Below are 24,785 nucleotides of genomic sequence, written 5' to 3'. Positions count from 1 at the left end.
ACCAGGAAAATGCAATTCAGCAGACCAAACCAGCACCTATCACTAGCCCCAACAAACCAAAGTCACCTCTGGCAACTTCAATTCAATGGATCTACAAGAATCACCTGCCTGGTTCCTGATGCTGACTTGTACATCATGAATGCGCTTCCACTCATTATCTCATCTCCATTGTTAAGACCCAACTCAAAGTCATTGTACAAATCTTGACTTAAATACAGACTCAGAAAAATGGATATTTTCTAGCACAACTCAGAAAAGGTCTAACATTGTGTCTACTTCCAAGTGGGGTTATTTCTCTCACACACACCAATGTCTATGCTAGACCAACTGAATATCATTACAGCTGCAATCTCAACTCTGCAATGTTGATACAGAGATTATTAGCTTTGAACTTATTTGTGTTACTTTATAAATGCCAGAGTCAACTTAGAGCAAAAAAAGGCATTATTTGCAACATTGCTCTAATTAGGCTAATGTGCTACCAGAGATAGCTCACATAACATTTGCCATCACTACATCACACTGGTTGCAGAGACGGTGTAGTAAATGGCTGCTGTTGTGGCAAAATTAATAAGCATGCACAAAGTATGTATATTCTAGTCCATGGTCACTAAACAAATAGAGCTGCTGTTTGGTACTACCAGAGAAATCTTACAAGAGGACAAAATAAATGCAAACCCAGAGCAATTCAGGGTACCTTCCTGCAGTGGTGGGGAGCACAAACAGCTCAGTACTTGTGGTGCACTTCTGGCATCTGACACAGCCAACAGCTGGAACTGCTGGCTCCCAAGAGCTCCTACAGGGAAGAGTGCTCCCAGCTGGCTCTTACATTGAAAAGGGGGGGTTGGTCATAAAAAGCCTTTTAATTGAAGCTTAATTAGAAGAAGCAATCATGATTAAATTTACTTGAGGAAAAGGTTCCTCAGGTCCAGGTTGGAAATAGAGATTAGTACTCTGAACAGATGTGAATCCAGGTATCCTGATCAAAGATCATTTCACTCTGTGTAAACAAGGAGTGGGAAAGCATCTACAATACCAAAAAAGCTATGGGGAAAAAGCCACATTGATTTCTAACTGCCAGTAAAATAAAATACAGCAGTTGCTGTGTATGTGGACACACACAGGCAGGATCAGTTCCCAAGATCTTTACTTGGATTTTGCAGATAAGAGACAGGCATTTGTTTCTCTGCTCAAACACTCAAGGAGCCAGAAAACTAAAAGCTGTTTCTATGAAGCATATTGTTATTACGAGGCTACAGCTTGCATGGCTGTGCTGGCCAGAGTCCCTACTGAGAGGGCAAGTTTGGAGTACTGGCTCCTTGATTTGGTCCAATCTTCTAACACTGCAGCAACTGGCATGAAAAGCCTCCTACCAGGCTGCTATGGAGAAAGATTTATGCTTGTCATGTCCACGAAGAAATGTGGACCCATCACATGCATCAGTGGCTCTGTGCTCAGATGTAGAATATCAACAGCTATATTAAGCAGAGGTACGAAGCATTTCCCAAGTAGATTTTATTGTTCAGGCACTAACCTCGACCCTGGATTTTACCAGTTTACCTGCTATTTTCTTTTTCTTCATGCTCATGACACCTCCAGCTGATAGCTATCAGATTATTATAGATTTGGTTTAGAAACATCCAATTTTAACTTCTGAGCAATTCCAGCACTTCTGTATACCATATGCTAGGAAGATGGCAGTGTTTTCATGCACCTGCTGTGTCAGCAAAGACACTTGGGGACCATAAGTGCCCTCTACAGCAGGTACCATCCAAAAGTTCAGAACATTTCGTAAGCACTAAGTCTTAAAGCATCCACAATATTACCACCTCCATTTCACAGATGGACATACTGAGGTTGTGAATTGACAGTGGACAAGGTTGCTTCTATTTCTGCTTCTGCCTCCAGTTTACAGAGCGCCCCAGCACAGATCACTGCACCAAACACCTCCCTGGTGCAGGAAAGCACTTCTCCATGCATTTCCAAAAGCTCGCACACCAGGGCTGCCCCTGTATTTAACAGAGACATGGGAGCAGGCACATCAGGAAAGGGGCACAGCCTTACCAGCTCCTGCAATGCCTTTCTGGCAGTCTGCAGGGCTTCTCCTGGAAGCCTGGAGTCCAGGACTGTGCTTAGCTTTTGACATATCTATCTTTCAAAGTCAAAAAGGAAAGTTTAATTTGCAGCCCATAGAAGATGCATGCATGTCTATGCAGAAATGCAGCAGAAAATACCCTCTTGAATTAGCTTTTAAGCCTCTCAAACACTCTTCCCCATGTTAACCAGTCTGGCAACACTGCTAACATCAAGTTAGAGCCATGAGACATTTATCAACAATCATTCTTTCAATAATTGAGGGGCTGTATGGAGACATGCAGTTACCAAAGAGAGGCTCTTACCACATCTCAAAGCTCATTTATGCTCACCAGCTTATACCCAGATTTCCTTCTCTGCTACAAGCTGTTTAAAAGGTTGTTAACTCAAAATGGAAAATAGCTTTTTTTGAAGCATTAACTAAAAATCACAACAGAAAGCTTCACACACCCAGCATATCAAGCCACCATGCACAGAGCAAGACAGCCAAAATGCAGCATTTTCTTATTCAGCTTCATAACACTTTCCTGCCTCTGGATAGCCCTCCTTCACTCCCTCATCCTCCTCCTGCCTGGCAAATCTTTAAGAGTCCCTCAAGCATTACCCCAGCTTTGCTGTGTTGTTGTGGTGGGCCAGGAGCCTGCTGGAGCTGCTCAAGGGTTTGAGCATCCCCAGAGGTACACACAGCTAACCTGTAGCTTGCTGCCTTCCTTTTCCCAGGGAGACAGATGTTGAGTATAGCTGAAGCTATTAGGGAAGGCAAACCAGGTTTCCATGGTTATGGGAGCCTGAGCTTCCCATCTCAGGGAAAAAATGCAATGCACAAACCACTGTTAGGAAGAAGCAGAAACAAGGCCAGACTTATGGGCAGCTGTGTGCTACAGCTCCTTGATATTTTACACACAGGCACCAGCAAAAAAAAAAAGCTTTTCTTGACAGCTTGGAGATCTGTGGGCTTAGCAGCAGCGCTTTTTACATGTTCTATTGCACTTGTGCTGTGACAGTATTTGCAGTAAGTGTATGAATAGACAGGGCTGTGTTTCTGGCCCTTGCTCACTTGGGCAAGTCTCACTACTCCCTAAAGGGGGTCAGTGCTGCAGGATGAGGCATTTTTAACCAGAGAGCAAACTGTCAATTGATCTGAGCTGCCCGTCTCACAAGCAAGATGAAGCAGGTGCAGGCTGCTCTCTGGGGCATGAATAAAGAGCTTGCACACAAAAACCCTGGGAAGGCAGAATTTGCAGGTGTGAATTTGCAAATCTGTCCCATTAAGTTAGAAGGTTTGGGCTCAGTGTGCTGCAAAAATACACACACACAAAGCCACAGTCCTCCCTCTCCTCCAAGCAAAGCATAACGCAGTTTCCTTCATGCTATCCTGAAAGTGAAATGGTTTACGATCAAAAGCCCATGCTGCTTCAAACTGAAACACTGATGAGGTCAAGGACACCAATACAATGTGGAAGTGGCAACTGCGGAGCTCTGGCAGATTTCTGAGGCAGTGACTCTCCAGGGCACAGAACATCACAGCCTCAATCCGACTTGAGGTGCTGGAATAGCATCACAACCATGTTAATTCCCAGGCAAGTTTATTCTTTCAGAGCAGAAAAAGAAAAGATTTCAGGCTGATTTTGGGAGTTCAAACCAGGGAATCAGTTGATCATATTTCCCCATCCTCCTTCTATATTCCTCTCTATAGCTATGCAGTAACTGCCAGTCCTGACATCAGCTGTTTAAATCAGAGCTGCACAGGCTTAGCAACACCTATCCCTGGTGATCGACTCCTCTAAACAACACCTTAGCAACATGTGAATCCATTGCTGGCAAAGCCTGAGCAGCAGCCAGCAGAGACTGAAGTCCATCCCCTCTTGCCAGAGCAGGTACCATGTACTCCATCCGCAATAGGCACTGCCCATGCACCCCTCCCAGTTTCGTTCCTCAAAGCCACTGTCTCATTGCGTAACATGGGGTACCAGCAGCTAATAAATGCTGGAACAGAGAATCAGATCAAGATAAGCCAATTACTTTTCCACAGACAGTGTCTGACCCTGATCTGCAATTAACAAATCAATTAAAATATTATTTTCCCTCTTCTGAAAAGAGCCAAGCTGTCACCATCAATAATGCTGTACCCTAGTCCCTGGGACTTTCCAGAAGAGCCCAAAATGAGGTTTGAGGAGAGGAAACTCAGAAGCATCCAAGAATAATGAGGACAGATTTCTCCTGTATTTCAGGGCATCTTTGGCTGGTTTTGACCACTCAGGGATGATTTCACTTTCCAAAGAGTCACCTGTGGGACACTAATCTATTTGACAAATGAGAATGTGGGGTGCAAAAGCATAAATACACATACAGTGCCAAGACAATTTCCAGATCCACATTAAAAGTCTAAAGTGCTTAGCTGGAAAATAAGCTTTCAAAGACGCATATTCTGTTGGACAAACAATGATTTTGTAATTTCTTTGACCACGCTCTACTTCATATTGCAGCAGACCTAAGCAGTCTCATCATATCCACACAAAAACGTTACTGGAGCTCAGCACCTGCCCATCAGATTATCTTAGGCAAGTTGCTTGCTGGGGCAGACATTTGAGACTCTACTTAAAATATATTTGCCTTAGCAAGGGTTATTCCTAAACACTCAGCACCACTCTCCTCAAAGCTGTACATTGATCATTTAGCTCCTCTAAGGCACCTGAGAAGGATTTAAGATGTGTGCATACAAGACTTATAGGCAATACACACTCAGGGTAGGGATTCAAATGGTCAGAAAGTCTTTTCTAAAACTCTGCTAGCCAAATGCATCCAAGAGCAACTCGTGAGCTGCTCAAGGTGCACAGCATCAAATACATGGGGTTTGGGTTTTTTAATTTGTCCAGCCTACCATTAACTGCAATGACTTGTGTGCCATTAAATCTCACCTGCTTGACCTTCTCACCCTCAAATCCCTGAAATAAGAAAATGCAGTAATTTCTGCCCCTTGCAAACAAAACTTGATCTCTCTTCTCTGTGCATTCAAACCCAAGTACATTTTAACAGCTCACTGGAAGCTCCTTAGGACACTCAGACATATAAGCTGGAGTTTCTTTTCCTCTCTTAGGCAGAGAGAGAAGGAAAGCCACATGCACAGAGACCTATGAGCACTGCTGCTCTGTGAGGGCCTGCAGGTTCTCATATACAGTAAAAGGAAATGTCCCTTCTCCTGCTGGTTACAACCCTCAACTCAGCTTGGTTTTGGTCAGTAACTTTCAGGTCCCTCTGGAACATCCAAAGGGCTCTGGCTCTCCCAAAATAAGCCATGCTGTTCCCACACTTTGATAAAGCCTGAGTTGGGGAGAAACTGCCTTGGACTAGACAGATAAGGAAACCAAATGTCTGTGTCCCCCACTCCACTGGGCACCCCTGCTATCACCTGACACACTAGCAAGCAGGATGGCCTACAGATGAGTGATGGTTGGGGTTGTCACGCTTGTTTCCTCAAATGACTATGCAAAGACTGAGAGAACTTCTAGATCTATCAGATACTTCTCAATATAATCCTTCCATGTAATATGCTAATAAGCAGTGGTTCAAAATAAATCAATAAACCCAAGTAACCAGCAGAGGAAGGGATTTCTTGATGACAGAAACATCCATTAATGTCTTGTCAGTTGAGCTTCAGAAAAGGCTTGGCAAATCTATAAATAGCTATACGTAGTGTTTCATATTCAGAAATAAGCACAAGGATGAAGTGCAAAGGCAAGCTAATCTGTAATGCTAGTGTCCAGTGGTTGGAGTGCTAGCACCCTCTTTTCTGTTGTTCACATGAGGTAGGAGATTAAGTCAGTCCCTACATGGTTAAATAGCTTTCCAGAAATAGTGCCGGCATGAGGCAAGACAGCAATGGAAGCAGGACTCCACTGTAGCACAGCACATATCACAGAGCTGACACTTTTGATAGCTTTTTCTCCCACTGCTCTGCACAGCAGCCACGGTTTGTCTCACCAGGACTGCAGATCTGGGAGGAAGCAAGCCCTCCACAGCATAACCCTGGATCCAGCTCTCCCACCCAACTAAGAGTGAGACAACTCCAAAACCCAGCCAGCACCCCCATCTCCACCTGCACACCCCAACCTTTGCTGGAGAGGCTCCCAACCAGGTACTCCCATGAGCAACAGGGGGCTGCCACAGTGCAATACATCTCCACAGCAGCTAAACACAGACCACTGTTTCACAAGACTCTGGGCTGGGAAAAGGCAGGCAAAAGCCTAGAAAAAAGGGAGGTTGCACCAGCTTTGGGACCATGTCATACACATGACTAGTTCTGCAGCAGCAGGAGCACCCTGGAGCTCTGCACTGGCTCAGGTACCTCAGTTTGTAGTCCAGAATAAACCTGCTTGGTTTCATCTGTCCCTGTGGAGCAAGGACCACCACCCACACTCAGAGTGGAGCACTACCCTTTGGTTTTAAGATACCACCACAAAGAAAGCATCCAGGGCTTAAACTAATACTCCATCATCCTGCCAACCTACCAACAGTCCATGCAGGGAATATACTACAATAAAATTCTCATGTCCACCCCGAGCTTCTGACTAGTTTCCAGATTGAATTTAACACTCAACCAGTTTTTTTTTAGACTTTACAAGAAACAGTCTGTCACCTGGGTGCAATGTCTGAAGATAACCAGGCAGGAAAGATTTATATAAAACTTAACAAATCATTTCTTCTGGCATGCATTGCTTTTTGAAGAAAGTACAGATTATAAAACAGTCTTTATCTTGAGCCTTTTTCTTCAAATGTTGAGAAGTGTCTTCCCACTTGTTTGCTGCTTTTCAATACTATCTGAGCAGAGATTAGACAACAGCTGATATTGTGAACACTACACATAGATCTTTGAGAAATATCCATCTTCCATACAGAGCAATCAACCATGAGACACCAAACTACTGAGAATGAACAGTTTGAATTTAGAGTAAAAGCAAAAAGCAAACCCACCCAGATGTATCTGTTATTTTCTGAATGAAGTCCAGGCTTTCTAACAAATTACTAAATTGCTACACTTCATAAAAACTGGGGGACCAGGAAAGCTATATTATCTTTTTACAAAGTATATCCTTATATGTGTAGGCTACAGTAATAAATACTATGTATTTTGATATATCCTTTTCCATGAGACAGCAGCGTCACCTACATATAGTTAATTCTGTAGGTTTCCATTTCTATGAATTTCTTGGGATCCCAGGTCCTACCTACTGAAAGACACATCCTAAAGAACATGCACTCACCTCAATTGCTGGGCAGCTCACACCCACCTGGGAAAAATACACATTTAAGTCTGAATTATGTAACTGTTCCCCTGGACTCCCTGATTTTCCAGCAGGTAACTTGTTTTTGAAGTTGCAGTTCAAAGGCTGGCTTTGAAGGCAGGGTTATGTCTCAGAGCACAACCCCCACACTCGCCACCCCGAACAAAGGCATCATTTTGTCCTCAGCACACTCCTCTGTCAGTGTTACTCCTTGGGGGAAGCTGATGCTTGGAGGCAGTCAAAAGCTTTGCAGGTAGGGCACTGAACTCCAGTTTATAAGGACCACAGTAGTCCTGTGAGATGGTTAGGATGCTGGCAGGTGGAACAAGAAAGTGAACACCTTAGAGACCTAGGTTTCACTTAGGTCTGCAAAAAAAAAAATCTTCATTTAAGAACTGCAGCTTCTAATCTCTCTATGTATAGACTGAGATACATACATACCTGGGTCAACAGCAGGAAACATCCCATTTCCTCAAAGCCCCTAAACCTCAGGAATCATAAGAGCTAGAAGTGGGCATGAATACTGTGCTGACTTACTGCTGTTCCAAGCTGACCTTCCTATTATTTCTTTATGCCAAAGAAGGGCAACAATATCATCCTCACTCAGAGAGGAATCATCTGCTTATGAACCAGGTCCACAGATGCTTGCTCAACAAGCCCCCAGGCTTCCTTCATTACCAGCATTGAGAATCATCTTTTTGGATTTTTTTTCTCCCCATTATGCAAGAAAAAAAAAGCATTTTCACACTGAGACAGTCTCATCAGGGTAACTGCAGTGAAGTGTCATACAGGGCCCAATAAGAATGTTCTGCCATGTTCAACTAACCCAAAATAGTTGAAGAATATTTTTAATAAGTTCAGCTGCCTTTCCCTGCTAAAACAATGCTTCAGACTTGTGGCCCATAGCCCCATTCTCTTCTTGAAGAAGAGTTCCTGGAGAACTACATCTTCCACATTGCAATAAGGAGTGCCCCTGTCTTTTATTAATGATGGGAATTTTCTCATGTTCTAGCTCTATCATGGAAAAGGTATTTTATTGCTAACTATGCTAGAATTAGAGTTGCCCTAGCACTCTGACCTCAAAGCAAGTTGCTCCTACTCTGCACTTCATTTTCCTTTGTAACAGTGATAACACTCTTGGCTTCCTTTTTGTAGCACTGATAGCCATGAATGCAAAGAGCTGTGTAACAACTTAGTGTAGATTACAGAGGCTGGCATTTCACTGACTTGAGGGGAGGAAGGAGTGGAGTCCAGCTACCAGACTCAGCTCCAGAAGCCATGTCTCAAAGGAAAATACTGAAGTCAAGTACAATGAAGCTTTTGGACTCTTTTGGCAAAAAAATAATCAAATGTCATATGAACATGTATCACCTGAACATCCTTGATATGTTGACCTGGTTTTGAGCAGAAGTATCAAAACAAAGCAATTCAATGTTGCTGAACTGACTTTTTCCATATCCAAGTTTCCCATTCTATTTTTTCTTAGTCTGGACAAAAGTTAATATTGAAACACTCAAACTTCTCAGGATATTGGTCCTCAAAAAGTTATTCAAGTCTGTATCAGGCCTGAAAGGCTTTGCCTTTGCTGATAGTTCTAATTGGCTGTGACAGTTACTGAATATAAAAGGTGAGCTGCATTACCCCAAAAGCACCCTAACACCATAAGGAGCTCACACTGCTTGTTCCTGGCCGGCCTTTGCAAGAGAACAAAATGGAAGATTTTCAGAAAAGGATTTTGATTTCTTGGGGCTCTATCCTGTAACGGCAAAATGGCTATGTTATTCAAACAGACAATATCGAGTATAGAGCATTGCAGGCATCTTTGCTTAAGCACCAGCAGCTTAAATGCAAACACGTAAGAGCCCGAGATGTGCCAGTTGCGCTGACTGGCACAGGTAGGTGTGCCAGCACAGGTATCACAGCAGAAGTCAAAAGAAACATGACAAGGCAAATACAGGAAAAATGCCCACTGATACAGATCCTTATTGAGTGGGGTCCCTTGGTCCTCAATGGTGGACACACACCTTCATGCAACTATCTCTAATTAGCAGTGTGCCCTCAGCAGGGTTTGGCAACATGGACCCATTGATCTCAAATGCATCCACCACCCACAAAACCAAGCCAACTAGTACCTGAGAGACCTCAAACATTAAAGCAGCACAACTCTTCTAAACCCTGCTATTCAAAATTCCCAATCCCCTCCCCTCATAGAAAGGGGATTAAAACTAGCCACACACATCCACACACAGCCATGGCTATTTTCCTCCAGTGAAGATCCACAAGGAAAAGAAAGGAAACAATTATACAAATAATGTTATTTGACACCATTTCTCCATGTTGCCTTTTCTATTACTGCAAATATTTGTCTTTGAAGATCTTTTTCTGCTTAGAAATGAGATGTACTGTGCATGGAAACTTTACAGACTATTACTCTAAACCAGCTACACTATTTTGAACTTAATAAAATAAGGTTACTATAATAATTTTATAAGACATCTGTAGATTTTAAAATTAAGAGTCAGATTATATGTGAGATTAATAACATTTCATAGCTCTATAAAGATTCTCTGATATTTAGAGGTATGGAATGTTTTATGTAGGTGAAATGTCTCTTATACTGAAGGACTTAGATCCCACCAGAAAGTACATATCAATCAGGCCTTATCAGTAGGAAAAGTATTAGGACTATCTTTTAGACACAAGTCTAGTGTATCCTGTAAAATGGTTCAAACAAATGAACAAGTCCTTCAGTTATCACTAACAGAAACGTTACATATGCAGGATAAAATGAGAAGAGGGCAGTGATGCACACTGGCATTCAATCACATGCCCTTGTAACTTCATTTACCATTCAAGGTAATTTCCATCTGCTGGGTCTCTCAACAAACCAACTATAAAGCAGTTATGGGATCCCAATCTTCTGCCATCCCAATGAATGTGAGACTGTAAAGAGGGTATTGGAGTTGACAGCACAAGAGCAGAAAAAGGAATTATGAAATGCCAGATGATTAGCAATTGTAACAAAAAGGGAACAGTTACATGGACTGCTACTTCAGTCCCTTCATCTTTGTTTCTATAAGGATGTCCCTCTGGGATACAGCACACAGGTCAGTCTATAGCACGCAGCACACTCACAGAAATAGTTCTCAAACCTCTATTTTTTTCCCCAGTTCTTCCTGCATCACCATCTTTACTAGGGACAAGATCAGGGCCTTTGAGGCACAGGAGGGACATTACCATACATCCACTTCAAACTACTGACTAAACATACAGGCCTGACAACAGCTAAGAGGAAAAAAGCACAGAATAAGACAACACATTACAGTAGCAATCACCTGGAAGAGGAAAAAAACAGAACAGAGGTTTCCTAATGTCCTTGCCTATCCTGCCAAACAGGATCCTTCTACAATCTTGGACCACCATTTAGGATGCTGCAGCAGTACAGTGTGTCTCCAGGCCTGACACTACACTCTTACTTTCTGTTACTAAACACTGCTGCTCTATTTGTTGCTGAAGTGCTGAAAAACTATTAGCATCCATCATCTAAAAAATAACTGGTAAACTAACTTCGCTAGTCATGATAGCAGTTGGCATGAGACGTATCTCTCCAGTTAAACTCATCTGAGATGTTTCAGAGAGCATCTTTGAGCTATGAACTTCAGAAAAAGGAAGAGAGGAAAGCTAACAGCACCCCACTAAGCTAGAAGTAAAACTGATGCTTTTGCAGTAAAATGGCTGCAAACCTTTTGCATTAGCAAGAGAAAACAAAACATCAGTGTCCTGCTTTCAGGGCTGTGTTACCTTATCAATCTTCATACCATTAAGCAGCACAGAGAGGGTTTAGAAGTGATTTCAACCCATGAAAATTCAGAGGTAGGATTTAATCCAGGAGCCCTGCTGCTCTGTATCATCCATTTCCTTATCACCACAAGACCTCCTTCCAAAGCCCCTTAAGCTCTCTAGCCAACACAACATCAATATCCAGATCCAAACACTCCCAAATTGCAAATGCTACCCAAGCAAGGTCTCAGATGAGGGTAAGACACTAAAACCACATTGGTTCCTAATACAATTCCTACGTAAGGTAACGAAGACATGCCTCAACCCCAAAGTATGCACATAAACACATACTGCCCAGGCACCAGCCAACCTCCCATCTCACATAAAGTACAGAGCCACAGTCCCCATGCACAGTAACTCCATTAACCAGAGGTTTCTGTAGCTGTTCTCCCACTGCAGAGTACAGACATAAGGGGCTGAACCCAGGTGATTTTCAAGCTGGTGTCTTGGACTTGGTACAGCTGTGTCAAGCTCTGGCTCTCCATCCCCACACTTTTTTTGCCAACAGGGGCTGAGTTCAGAGCCAAGGGGTTTCTTTTCCAGAAGAGTAAGAGCTGATTTATTGCCTCATAGTTGTAACTAGCCTCTCCAGGAACAGAACCAACAGTCCAAAAGGTCTTTCAGTGAAAAGGAAGGATCCAATACCAGACCCATCCAGTTTTGTTTTATATCAAGGGAATCCACTGCCCATGCTTTCCTATTTCTGGATTATTCTATCATCATCTGGGGTCATAATTAGAGACAATCTGATTGCATTTTCCCCCTCAAGGAGGTATGTGAGCTTTTCAATTCATTAGACTCAGGGCATTCAGCAGCCATTGGCCAATAGCCACCTTGGTCACTAGTTCTGGTACCCTGCAGCATCACTATAAATATACATAGTTCATAGCTCATGGTGCCAACTGGGGCTATTCTGGGACATGGGGTGAAAACCATGTGGTTCACAAACCAATACAACACAATCTGGTTTGAGTGATGCTTTTTTTTGGTAAGCTACAAGATAATCCATCCAGGTGAGGCCAGATCAGTCATCTTCACAGAACTAAACAATTTCACATGGCCTTGGCAAGGCATTCAAGCCAATAACCATTGGCAAAGTACACGCAGAACATTTGAAGCTGACATCTTCTGCACAGAAATATTGATATAGTCAGTTGTAACACGCAATTTCATGACCAGTTCTGTTGAACTGTCCTGGGAAAAATCCATGGTAAAATACAAACTGTAGAGTTTTAAATGAAGCATTACTGTTTGTTCTGTTTAAAGTGTGTTTTGTTCATTAATTATTTTTAAATGAAATAATTTCAAAACAAATTCAATTTAAAACATGTTACTTAAGACTGAAATACAGTCTTTTTAAAAGAAAAATATGCATGCTTTTTCCTGGCCAACAGCACTGTTTCTTTTTTACAAAGGAAGTTAAAATGGCAAGCTGGAAAACAACATTTCCCCCATCAATTTAACCTCCATACTTCAACAAATAGAAGAGCTATAAGGTTGATTAGGGAAATAATAAAAGAACTAAAAACAATTATAAAGCTTTATGGTCCATATGTACCTCCACCTGGAAAGGCCTTAAGCATCACATGAAATCCACAGTGCCTCAGATCAGTAAGAGTATTGTGATACCTTCTTACAAAAACAGCCCACACTGAAATTGTTTTGCAGAAAAACTAAGTCTCTAATCTCAGTTGTCTTGTTCATGATACCTCAGGTGTTGACAAACTCTCATTGATCCCAGGTAGGACCCGGGATCTGGACAATGCCCTTAATGTGTTTTACTTTTTGGTCAGCCCTGAAGTGGTCAGGCAGTTTACAGATTCACAGATTGGTAGGGGTTGGAAGGGACCTCTAGAGATCATCTAATCTAGTCCAAACCCCCTGCTAGAGCACAATCATTTAGACCATGTTGCACAGGATGGCATCCAGGTAGGTTTTGAATATCTCCACAGAAGACAGCTGTTGGACTAGATCATGGTAGGTCCCTTCCAACTGAAAATATTCCATTCTATCAGTAAATGCAGAGTCCAGGAAGCCCTTGAGTGGCCCAAATGGTAAAAAATATTGGGTTCAATACAATTCAGCACAAAAAAAATAAAGAAATGGGATTTTCTGCAAAATAGCAAACCTGATTTAGGCAGCTCCTTTGCTAACAGGAAGAAGAGGCAGATGCTTACACCAGTGTTCCTGACAGGCAGCAGACAGCCCAGAAATGTTGTATATTACCTTTTGCTAGACCATTGACTACTACCCCAACAGAAGTCCTGACATGAAGAAGGGCTGCCCACAAGCAGGTGTTCTACAGGAGACAAAGCCTTCACACATCTGAGAAGCCAGGGAGAAGAGCAAAGCACTAAACACCTCCTGGGTGCCCCAGCCGGGCTTCAAGCCCAAGTCCAACTTACAGAATTGATATGAAGGTACATGAGAGAGACAGAAGTGGGACATGTCAACCTACATGGTCCTTCGCAATATTGTCCAAGCTAACTGCCCGCCACAGCCACTTTCAAGATAAGATTGAAAGCTTCATTCAGGAACATGCTTTGTTTGGTTGGGATGACCAAATTGCTGTCCAGCTTCTGGGTAATAAAGATGACTAGAGGAAGACAAGAGCAGTAAAGCAGCTGAGAACCAGTCTTTCCTTTGAGATAACTGAATATAAACTCATGCTCCACATGAGCATAAACTCATTTCAGTGGTGGTGATGCCAGCTTTAATGGTGCTGAGATTCAGTGAGACTCTTCTGGACTCAGTGTTCCTGAAAACCTTTAAATAAAAAAGGAACTGCATGTGTTTTCATATGCATAGCAGTATGTCTATAACAGGCCATCAATCCCAAAATTCCCACCATTTGACTGATTCGAACAGCACAGAGCATTGCCTGCACTAGAAGATCCCCATGCATGCAAAGCTCAGCATCAGCCCCAATACCTTGTTCTCAATTTCACAGACAGCAGAACATGAGGCTAAATTCTGCACTCGGTTCTGCTGCTGTAAACCTTACACTGGTACCACAGAAAGGACAATTTAACCAAACCCAGTATTTTCTTACTATAAATAATTAAGATTTTAAACACATTCTGTTCTTTGTCTCTGTATACTGCCCACGGCTGCATGCTTGCATTGCTTCAGTATGTCAGGCTTGTCCTCACTATTTCTGGGAATCTTCTAATCAAAGGAGGTGGAAAATTCAACCCTAGCTTTTTTTTTTTAAATAAAAAAACATACCAAAGGCTTGCTATTCCTGGATGTTGATTTTTTTGGGAGGGGAATGCACTATAAATACAGTTTAGGTAGGAAAGCCTGAAATGCATGTTACTGAGAGATGAATCACACAAATAAAATTGACAGGTAATTCTGATACCTGGTGCTATGTTCAGTGGTAATGGCAGAGACATGTCTCCGCACAGAGCCACTTGTTATAAGTGTACTTAACAGTGATTTTTAAGATGGGTTAGATATTCTGACTTTTGAAGATACTATATAGCAATTTTAATAGCAGTTGCTAAGACAAAAGCCTCAGAACTATATAACCAATAAAATACCTGCCTTCAAAGTAGCACGAAGAAAGTCAAAGGTAAACAAGCTACAACTGTTTGTTATTTTGACATTCCCTTGAACCAATATAAAATGACTTCTTCAAACCTTTACTACTTCTTAAATAGTTACTAATTAAGGTCTAAAGGCACTTAAATAGATCTTACACCATATAATTGATATGAAAACACAACAGAAATAAGCTAGGTAAGGCATTAAAGACTTAGCCTTTGCCTATGACCAAATGATGCATTTGCCTACACAAGCACAAATCCAGAGTAGCTCCACAGGCTTTATCTAAAATCTTGACTGGAAGAGGAGACTCAGGACAGTAATATTTAAACTTCTCTTCTGATTTCTCCCTCACTTCTCATATGGCAACAAAATGGCTACAATTCACAGTATGTAATTTCTCTACTGGGATACACTGATAGGAATAAAAAGTTTAAAAATTAACATCTGACACTATTAACCAACACCATACATTATCAAATAATTGCATTGACAAATCTCAGAATACCAGGGGTACTGGTCAATACTAAAAGGGAATATGAATTTAAGGCTAGAAAAATATCTCAAAGCTCAGATTCAGCCTTCAAAGAGATCAAATATTCTGGAAATATTACAGAAAGCAGGTCTTGCTGAGAAAGCTTATTCTACTGTCAACCCAGTTATATTGCAATGGCTTGTTAGTATCAAATTAGGAAATCCAAAACTTCCTTTATGCACAATTTCTTCCTCCATATACTCAAAGGTGCTGGATTCTATGTTTTTCCTCATTTTGTTGGCATTACCGCCTGTTTCCCACTCACGGTATGTTGGAGTGACAAGCATTTATAAAACTGAATTTGGGGTTATTCTAAAGTGACAGTGAAATGGATACTTTTGCATCCTAGCAGGCACAGCATGTGCAAGAGTCCTCAAGTAAAGAATGAATTCATACTGTATGTCTTTTCCTAGACGAAGTTTCAGGAAACTAAGGTGAATCTCAAAATATTGCCTGCGATGAAATTAAATAATTCTGGACATCTGGAATATTTTGGTGGTTTGTGTTTGCTTCTTACCATTCTAGCACCATTGCTGCAAGATATTCTTAACTGAAGGTCAAGTTTTATAGTCACTAAAGCTCTTCCCCAAAATACACATTCAGGACTGCACATCAATAAAGGATGAAGCTCCAAGGGCTGCACTTCAAGGAGGAAGTTTATTCCACTGCTGAGTTTCATACAGGTTTGATCTTTCAAACTGCACAGCCACCTGTAATTTTCTCCCTGCCCCCCCAATAAATCACAGCCAGATTCCAGCCACAACATCCAGATCCAGCTCTTCCATGGCCCAAGTAATGAGAAACACTCCAATATGAGAAGGGAGCACAGACCAGCATGTGAATGGGAGGAGAACAAGGGAGGATACAGAATTCAGAACCAGATTTAGGCTTCAAGTTCCTCAGCAGGGTTATGTCAGAAACCCATGTCAGCTGGAAGAGGCCTCAAGGTCTCTAATCCAACATTTGATTGAGTAGGGATTATCACAACACTCAAGCACACCCATCCTACCAATAACCTTTGGCAGGCTGGACTTGGAAAGAAGAGTAAAAATAAAAATCAGTGATAGCACTTTATGTTGGAATAAGCACAGCATAAGAGATTTAGCAACCAGATACACTGCAATCTTCCTGAAGCTTGTCACCCTCTTTTGGAGATAGCATTAAATTCAAGGAAAGTGTTTTTGCATTAATAATACATTCTCAGTGACTGAGAAGCAAGGCAACTTTCCCTCATTATACCAATAAAACATTCAGCACTTCTGGCTTTTCTTCCTAAATCCTCCAAGTAGCTACATTCAGTAAATTAACCTTACCTACTGAAGGCTGATGGGGATAAAGCCAATCTAAATCAGCCTCCAACAGAGGGATGAAACAAGAGGAAGAATCACAGCTCAAGAAAAACAACTTTCCAAATTAGAAATGCTATCCCATCCTTTCCTGATTTCTTGCTTTGCACATGCTATTAAAAATAGCACGTGAAATGCCTTACTTCTGAAAGCACGCATCCCGATGCATGCACAGCCCTCCCTCGGCCGTGTCGTTCAAGGCGCACCACAGTGTTGCTCCCTCCGCACTCTATTGAGCAAACAGCCATCATCTCAAGCCACAAGATCTCTACTGAAACATGACGACACGGTAAATAGTTTAATTCAATCTGAAGAAAAAAGCCATAGCTTTCAACGTTTAGCCTGCATAAATATCAAATCATAAGGTTCATCCGAACCCGGGACCCAGGAGAAGAAACTCAATGAATTAGCATGATGATTCGTACTCTTACTGAGTATAAAGAACACTTAGAAAAAGCATGGATATAGGAGCTATAAAAAAGGCAACTTCCTTGTATCACTGACAGGAAAATAGTAAATTTTTTTTCAATCATTTTAGTATAACAGTATTATTAAAATCTTTATACTTTGAGTGAAAGCATTAATTATGCCCATCAGTAATATTTTTCATTGTCAAAATGCCTTTTACCATGCTAATAAACACCAAGGTTTGCATGTAAAAATTAATCATGTTCTCATTTATAGGTCAAAAGACAGACTAAAATAGTTTCTGCAATTCCCCCTAAATAACTAGCTTTTGCATATCAATTTTTATGGCATATTAGAAATGAATGCAATTCAAACAGAATTTGAATAGCTGAGTAGATAGAGAGGGAAAGATAAGAGCAGATAAGAAAAATCCAGTGGTAAGCTAAGTCTTTTGAAAAAACCTGTTTAAAAAATCAAGTTTTTTTTAGTTTCTGAACCCTAAATGAACTAAGGATGAAACAATTGTATGCAGGTCATTACTCAAAGTATCCACAGATTACGCTTCCAGCCACTATACGTATAAATGGTATGGTAGAACAACTTCATGCATTAAAAATAATTTTAAATTACTCCAGTATTTCATTCAGGCTAAATGCACTTCCACAGCTCCCATGTAACTTGTGGAAGTGGGGTGAAGAAATTTGTCTGCTTCTTGGATATTTTAATAATAGCCAGATGACTAAGTCATCCTCCCATTTTTATAACATTTAAGCCTATCACTAGGGTCCTCTTTCCCCTTTGTTTTAATAATATAGCAGGATTGTAGGTATGAAGAAATACAAGCACTGCCACCTTTCCCTCCTCATTATGAGGCCCATTAGAGCACAAATGCACTCTAGGGTACCATGTCCCCCAGCATCGGATAGGCTTGGGTCATCCTCTCATCCAGAAATTGCAGATGCCTGCCTACAGTACTTCAGCAGCTACCAACTGATGGTTAAAGGCATTATTAGGCTCTTAGCTGCTTTTATAGGTGGCAGCACATAGCCAAGGTTTGCTCACCTGCTAGTCGCACACAGCAACCTGAGCTCTTACCATCTTTGAGCCCTCCCAGGACAGTCATATTTGTTTGTTTAACATGACTTCTAATGTAAGAGGAACAGACATTTCACTTGCTTTCTGAAACACATTAAAGAAAAGCATGCATGCGGTGCTAGCTTAGTGCCTTAACTCTCCTCCTGCATCTTTCAGCAGAGATTGAGTTTGAGGCACAGGAGCAAAGCAATCTTCACAGCACCCCACTCCTGTCTCAGGGATAAGGTGTTAGAGTCAGGCAACCAAAGTGTTCCCCTGCTATACAGCAAGCTGGTACCCATATGGAAATGAACATCCTGGGACTCAGGGGGAGATACTAAAAAAAATCAGGCTGTTTATTTACATCCCCAAACACACTTCTGTCAGACTTCAAGCAGCCAGTTTGAGAACTGTTGGCCTCAGTAGCACATCCTGGACCTCACACAGCACATCGCTATGAGACACAGAGACCATGCAGCTACCTTGTCTAAATGAAATGAGCTTCTTGGAGAAGCCTCTGACCATCTTCACAGAGATGCAAATATTCCCAAAGAAAGGAACAGTTTCATAACAAAAGTGACCATGCCACAACTTGATTTCCATTACAAAGAAGTGACCAAGATGACTTGCGTGACCCAGTCTTTACCAATGCAATCTGCATTATTTCACACACAAATGTTTAAGCAGGTAATGTGTGCTGCAGACTCACCTCTAACAAATACATAATGTGTCAGGAAAATGCTTGATGAGATAAGTTTTGACATGAGCTTCCCAAGCAGCTTCAGGACATGACCTACAGCTGGGATCACCAGGATCTTTTCTTTGATCATTGAAGAAAGCCATGAAGGTGGGAACAGTGCACAGTAATCTCCAGAACTGCATGTTCTCACTTGCCACCCGCTCTCACCTTCTCCACAAAGTCTGCCTGCAATCCTAGCATTCATCAGCTCTTCTTGGGTTTTGATCACAAGTTCTTCAAGGTGAAGATTCTGTCCTTTACAGGCATAGCACACACAGCTGCGCAGAGAAAGCTAGCCCATGACACTGAATCTGGCCAAGAAGGCTTCAGAGCAGCACCAGTAGTGAGACAGATTAAACCACCCTGCCCATTCACATATCCACAAAACAGCAGGATGCAAAGAGCTCAGACCTGTTTGCCAGTCCCAGAAAGGGCAACTCTGTACCCAAGGTAAACTGGACCTTACTACTGTTCTACCTCACTTAAAAGCCTGAATGTTGCATGTCTATGAACAGCAGCATTGTAGCTTTCCTGCAAAAGCAAAAAACCTTCTTTCCAGTCATAAATGCTGGAAGAAAACATGACTCAGATAGCACCACTGTGGTAGCATTTGCCTGGGACAGTCACTATGCAGAGGTGTCCTCTGCAGACATCTCCTCAAAGCCCTGCTGGAGAATCCCAAAGCAGCAGCAGAGAGCTATAAGGCCAGATCTCCCAGCTCCTACCACCCCACCCTCTGAACACAAGGATGGTGTTCCAGAGCAAAGACCCCACTGCATTGAGGATGCCTCTCCAACCTGACACTACTAACCAACCAGGCAGGACCACAGCTCAGAGGACTGCCAAGAGCACCTCCAGATCTCAGAGGGGTAGCCAACAAAGCTTTATCTTTGCTGCCCCAGTAGACCAGCTGGCAAGAGCAAGTCCTGCTGTATTTCCCAGCTACCAGCATACATCCTGTGCTGGGCAGCAGCCTGCCCTGCACCCAGGTGGTGAAACCTCACCAGGACCACCAGTCCCCAGCACTGACCTCCAGGGACAGAGAGCACCAAGAACTGGCTGGGCCCTTGCAGAAGAGCTCAGCAGGCAGTATGACCCTATCACCCATGCAACATTGATGCATCAAGTCACCACTCCCCACCTCAGATAAGGTAATAGTAGTAATATGTCTTTTCTCCCTCACTGCCAGAAAGGGATTTCCTATGTCTTCAGGACTACAGAAAAGGGTATAGCACCTTCAGAGGAAGGGAGCCCTGCCTGCAGCAGGGCCAGCCTGCAGTCCCTCTCCACTCTGCCCCAAAGCCCAGGGATATGTTCCACACTCTGCAGCTTGACTCTTGCTTGGCTGATTTCTTTCCCAGACTGAGTTTGAACATCACTGTGTGACGTTCCTTCCCCTGCTAAGTGTCTTTCTGACTGACTGAAGAATCTGGCAAACAACCAAGTATTCTTTAACCTCCACATTAACTATTGTTAGCTTTGGCAAAGCCCAGCTCCTGGGATGCCTGGAGTGGTATCGCTTACTGCTGCGGCCTACAGGAACTGCTGTAGTGGCGAGATTCAGAGAACAGGGATCAGGTAGCAGATGCAAAACAGAGTCCTCATCCACAATGCCCTCCCTTCCCCCATTGCCTTAATGGGCTTTGGGAACAGCTACAACTTTCAAGCTTCTCATTGCTGGAAATGGTTTGGAGACAATGAATGCACAGAACAGATTAAGTCAAAGCAGCTGAAAGTTAGACAAGGCCAAATGTTACTTTTAGACCACCAAGATGTGTTGCTAACATTGCAGATCCATAGAGTGCTACAATTATTTTTCTTTTAGAAGTCAGGAGATGTTTGTCTCCAGCCAGGTTTGACTGTTGGAAGGAGGCACAGGCTACACCACCACCACCTCCTCAGTATACACCAGGACCCTCTTGCCTGCACTCTTACTGCAGCAGTCCTAACAACAGTAAAGACCTTAGCCCCGCACCCCAATGCACAAAACTAGCATATGTCCTTCTCCTCTCATTCTCATGAATGAGTCCAACCAGTGCAATCAATTATGGCTGCTTTGAGCAGTGCCAGAGATGAGCCTTTAGATTTTTTTTAAGTAAAGGACTGCAGGCTTAGCAACGCATCAGCACCAGCCACATTCAGACAACTAAGTTGTCCTGAGCTAGCAAATCCTAGGCAGAAATGTCCACAGCAGTCACTAGGGACAGCTGAATTCAGGGACTAGAAGGTATGTTTTCTTAAATGGACTTTATGTTGCTTAATATAGCACAGCACTCTTCCCCAGTATCTGCATAACACCGAGATTGAAATGTTCCAAGATTCACACCAAGGAAGACCGGAGGGGTGGGAGAAGGGCTGCAGGAGGAAGCATTTCAAAAACAAGGGCTGACTTCAGAGAAACACCATATACCAGCAGCAATCTCTTAACACAGGACTTGCAATGCAGAGGTTGGCTAGTATTGAAAATAGAATGTAAACAAGTCCCTAGTAAGGCAATGCAGCTGCAAGTCCATCTAGGATTAGTCACAAAAGCTGAAGATGTAAAGGGTTTGGGCTGGCTCATACCTTCCCTCTGGAGAGACATCCTGCATTGTGTACACGTACACAAAATTAGTCTGCTAGATCTGTGCACCATAGGCCTTCTCATGCTACTCCAACATCAAGCAATTTTCAAGAATTATTTCAGTGCCAACGCAACTGGATCCCTGCCATGATCAGACTTCATCTGCCTTCTCACTGAGATGCCAAAGTCACTTGTGTAGTCCCTTTAAGGTCATCTTTACTTTGGACCCATCCCATTCTAGCACCTTGATTTCTGCTGGTTTGCCCTGAACAGCCCATTTCTCTGCATAGAGGAAACCCAAAGAGTATTTGTTCCTCACCTCTACCCCATCAAGGAAAATCTCTAGTAAGAGCAAACTGCTGAGAATTTTTTGCAAAAGATAACAAAGAAGTGGCTTGAGGTTGTCTCACCCCCGATAACCCTTCCACCAAAGCCAAGAGCCTAGGAACACGGACTGCTGTAGAGCCTGTCTTGTAACTAATAAACCCAAGTACCAGCGGCCCGAAAGGCTGCCTTCTTCGTCTGCTCATTGCCAACTCAGACAGCAACTGCATCATAACAGTTGGCGTATGTTCGCACAAGATGGGATTCAGGTGACCCTCTCCCAGATGCTGCTTTTGCCACCAGCTAGCTGGACTCTTATTGCAGATGTTACCTTTCTGCCCCCTGTACAACTCCTCCAGCTGCATGAGTTCCATCAGAAGTTCCATGGAGAACCTTTTGCCTGCTTGCGTAGCACATGACAAGGCACATGTGTTATACTAAAGTCAGTCCATTTGTTTCGCATCAGGACATGTACCAGTAGGACATTCAAAAAGGTAAAGATATCCCATCTCAGGTTAACTGTGAAAACAGTGTGGATAGTCAAAAAATATATCAAGGCTAACATGACTGCTGTGAGCTTTTAGTCTAAGTCAAGCCTTTGCAGATACACTTTTTTAAAAAAGGTATGTCCTGGCTAAACCACAACAAGGTACTTACCTGTCCTCAAGCCCTGGTAATTCTATTGATCACCGCCCACAAGAAACTGTACTTTATAGGACATACTGCCTCCATATGATTGAAATAGCTTCCTTCCTTAATCAGCATATAATCAGATATTCCCACACAGGAGAACTATAGCCCTGATTGACAAGATAGTTACAAAAATAAACCTGAGGTTTAAATATAGCTTGCTCAGCTCCCTGGAAGGTATGTAGTATTGTGTTATACAAGACTACCATAATTTTCCTTGAATTAATACGGTCCATATTCTCCCACTGCCTTGGTGTCTCTCAATTAAAAAGCTACCAGATCTGTGTTATACAGGAGAGCTGGCAGCTAGGGTTAGGTGAGAATGGCAACTAGCCTTTCCTCTGCATGGACTGACTTACCATCAATATTTCATTGACAATTAACATGTACAGATTTTAAGTTCATGTACCAGTTGAATGTGTGATGTCTGATGCAATTGTAGAGGTAGATAGGTAAATAAACATGCAGGACTACATAGCTACATACAGAAACAAAATATATATGCCCAACACTAAGGGGTATATTTGGATGAGATATGTCTCTGCATGCAAACACACAAGCTAGGCAGGCAATATTTAATGATTTCCTCTTTCTAAGGTGGATAGTTCAATAGCACCATACTCATTGCATTTCTCCCAATCTATCAGGATGTTCTGATGTGTTAAATATGCAACGTAATGAGGGCAGAGCTCTGTAGCCCTGTTCTTTTCGTTTCAGAAAAAAATTGAGATTTTTTTAAAAACCATTCTAATTATGAAATGCTTTTCATCTCTTAAAAGCCTCCCCATCACTGACTGACTAAAAACACGGGACAGACCTCATATTTATTATGCAAATCCATAGCATTAAGAAAACAAATCACCAACTAACATCTGTCTCACCGTAAAGGAAAATAAATAAATTTTAAAAAACCCAAAACAACCCACCACCCTTCACCACGCAACTGACCGAATACCACCCGCTGGAGCGGGGAGGGAAGCGCCTCCGAGCCCGCTTTCCTGCCGGTGCGCAATGTACCTACCACAGCAGCACGGCTGCTCCGGCCCCGTGCCGCGCACCCAGCCCGGCCACTGCGGTCCTTTCACCGCCGCTCCCCACCCCCCCACACACCCCGCGCTCCGACCCACCTTTCCCTTCCATCGCGGAGCCTTGCGAGTGCCGGGAAGTTGCCGGGAAGTTGCCGGAAGGCGCGCTCCCTCCTCAGCCGAAAGCCCCGAGAGCCCGGCGGGCAGAGCCGGCCGCCGCTGCCTGCTCCGCGGTGGGGACGGCGCCGTCACAGCCTCGAAGCTGCAAGCAAGCAACCACCGGGGGAGACGGCGTGAGCCGCCGAGCCCCCACACACCCCCGCCGCGGAGGAAGCGGCGCGGAGCGGAGCGCGGCCGCGGGGGGAGCGCGTTACCTGGGCGCCGGCGGGAGCTGTCCCTGGCGGAGCGGTGCTGCGGGGGCGAGTGGCTCCGCGGCCCGCCGCGCTGCCTGGCGCCGCCCGCATGCGCGCCCCGCCCGCGCCCCGCCTCCGCGGCCCGCACCGCGGCACCGCCGGGCCCCCGGCTGCGGGCTCCGCGGGAGGAGCGGCTGCTCGGCCGGGCTGGGCTGGCCCCGTCCCCGCTCCCCCGGGAGGCTGCACCCCACCGCCCAGCAAGCAGGAGCACTGGGTTATGCAACGCAGGTGCAAGCACCCGCTTATTTATTGTGGGAGTCCTGCTGGAGTCCTCCTTCCCAAGCTGGGCACATAAATCATCTCCCGGGTACGCGGAGATGGCATCTGTGCAGCACAACACAACACACACCCCAGCTGCTGCATACACACCCACTGATTTCTGCAGGTGATGGGTGCATTGCACATGGTCTGAGGCAAACCCCCAGACTGCAAGACTCAAACTGGTCAGGTCAGAGGCATCACTCCATTCACCCTAGCCTCCCTGTATCATATAAGCCAGGCTGAGCCCACAACACCTGCAGACATGGAGAGGATCTCTTAGGAGATGCCCAGTCTCAGGTTCAGGCCTTCTCTGGATATGTTGCTTCAAGATTAATTATGCTGATTCATAAAACATCCACCTCATGGCTAGTTTGTGCTTTTCTGCTTTTGCATCCAGCCACTGGATTTTGTTCTCCCTTTGACTGCTTGAAAAAAGAAGCAGTCCCCTGCCAATGGGAAGTTGATAAAAACATTCATACTAGGATCAAGTCACTTCTTTGGAGAGGATAAGAACTCCTTAAGTTCATGCCTGTAAGGAAGTTTCTCCACATTGGAATTATTCCTGTAGCTCTTCAGTTTTTCCAGATTTTTGAACTTTGGTACAAGGGGAATGTAAAACACAATTCTGTGCTTAATTTTATG

At 43.5% G+C, this 24,785-nt stretch overlaps 1 protein-coding gene across 1 annotated transcript in view; it reads right to left on the bottom strand.

The window, feature by feature from the left end:
- FGF12 (fibroblast growth factor 12) overlaps positions 1 to 23,999 on the bottom strand; it is a 226,479-nt gene extending 202,480 nt beyond the window's left edge. The window contains exons 1-2 of the mRNA XM_054835896.1: positions 23,844 to 23,999; positions 23,572 to 23,731 (exon numbers count right to left, since the gene is read on the bottom strand). Coding sequence (XP_054691871.1) covers positions 23,572 to 23,584 — 13 coding nt within the window. The 5' untranslated portion in view covers positions 23,585 to 23,731; positions 23,844 to 23,999. The remainder of the gene's footprint in view (positions 1 to 23,571; positions 23,732 to 23,843) is intronic.
- Positions 24,000 to 24,785: the final 786 nt, after the last annotated feature.

The sequence above is a fragment of the Grus americana genome, chromosome 9 (genome assembly GCF_028858705.1).
Source record: "Grus americana isolate bGruAme1 chromosome 9, bGruAme1.mat, whole genome shotgun sequence".
In the NCBI taxonomy this organism is placed as follows: domain Eukaryota; kingdom Metazoa; phylum Chordata; class Aves; order Gruiformes; family Gruidae; genus Grus; species Grus americana.
This window is presented reverse-complemented; position numbering and strand designations above follow the sequence as displayed.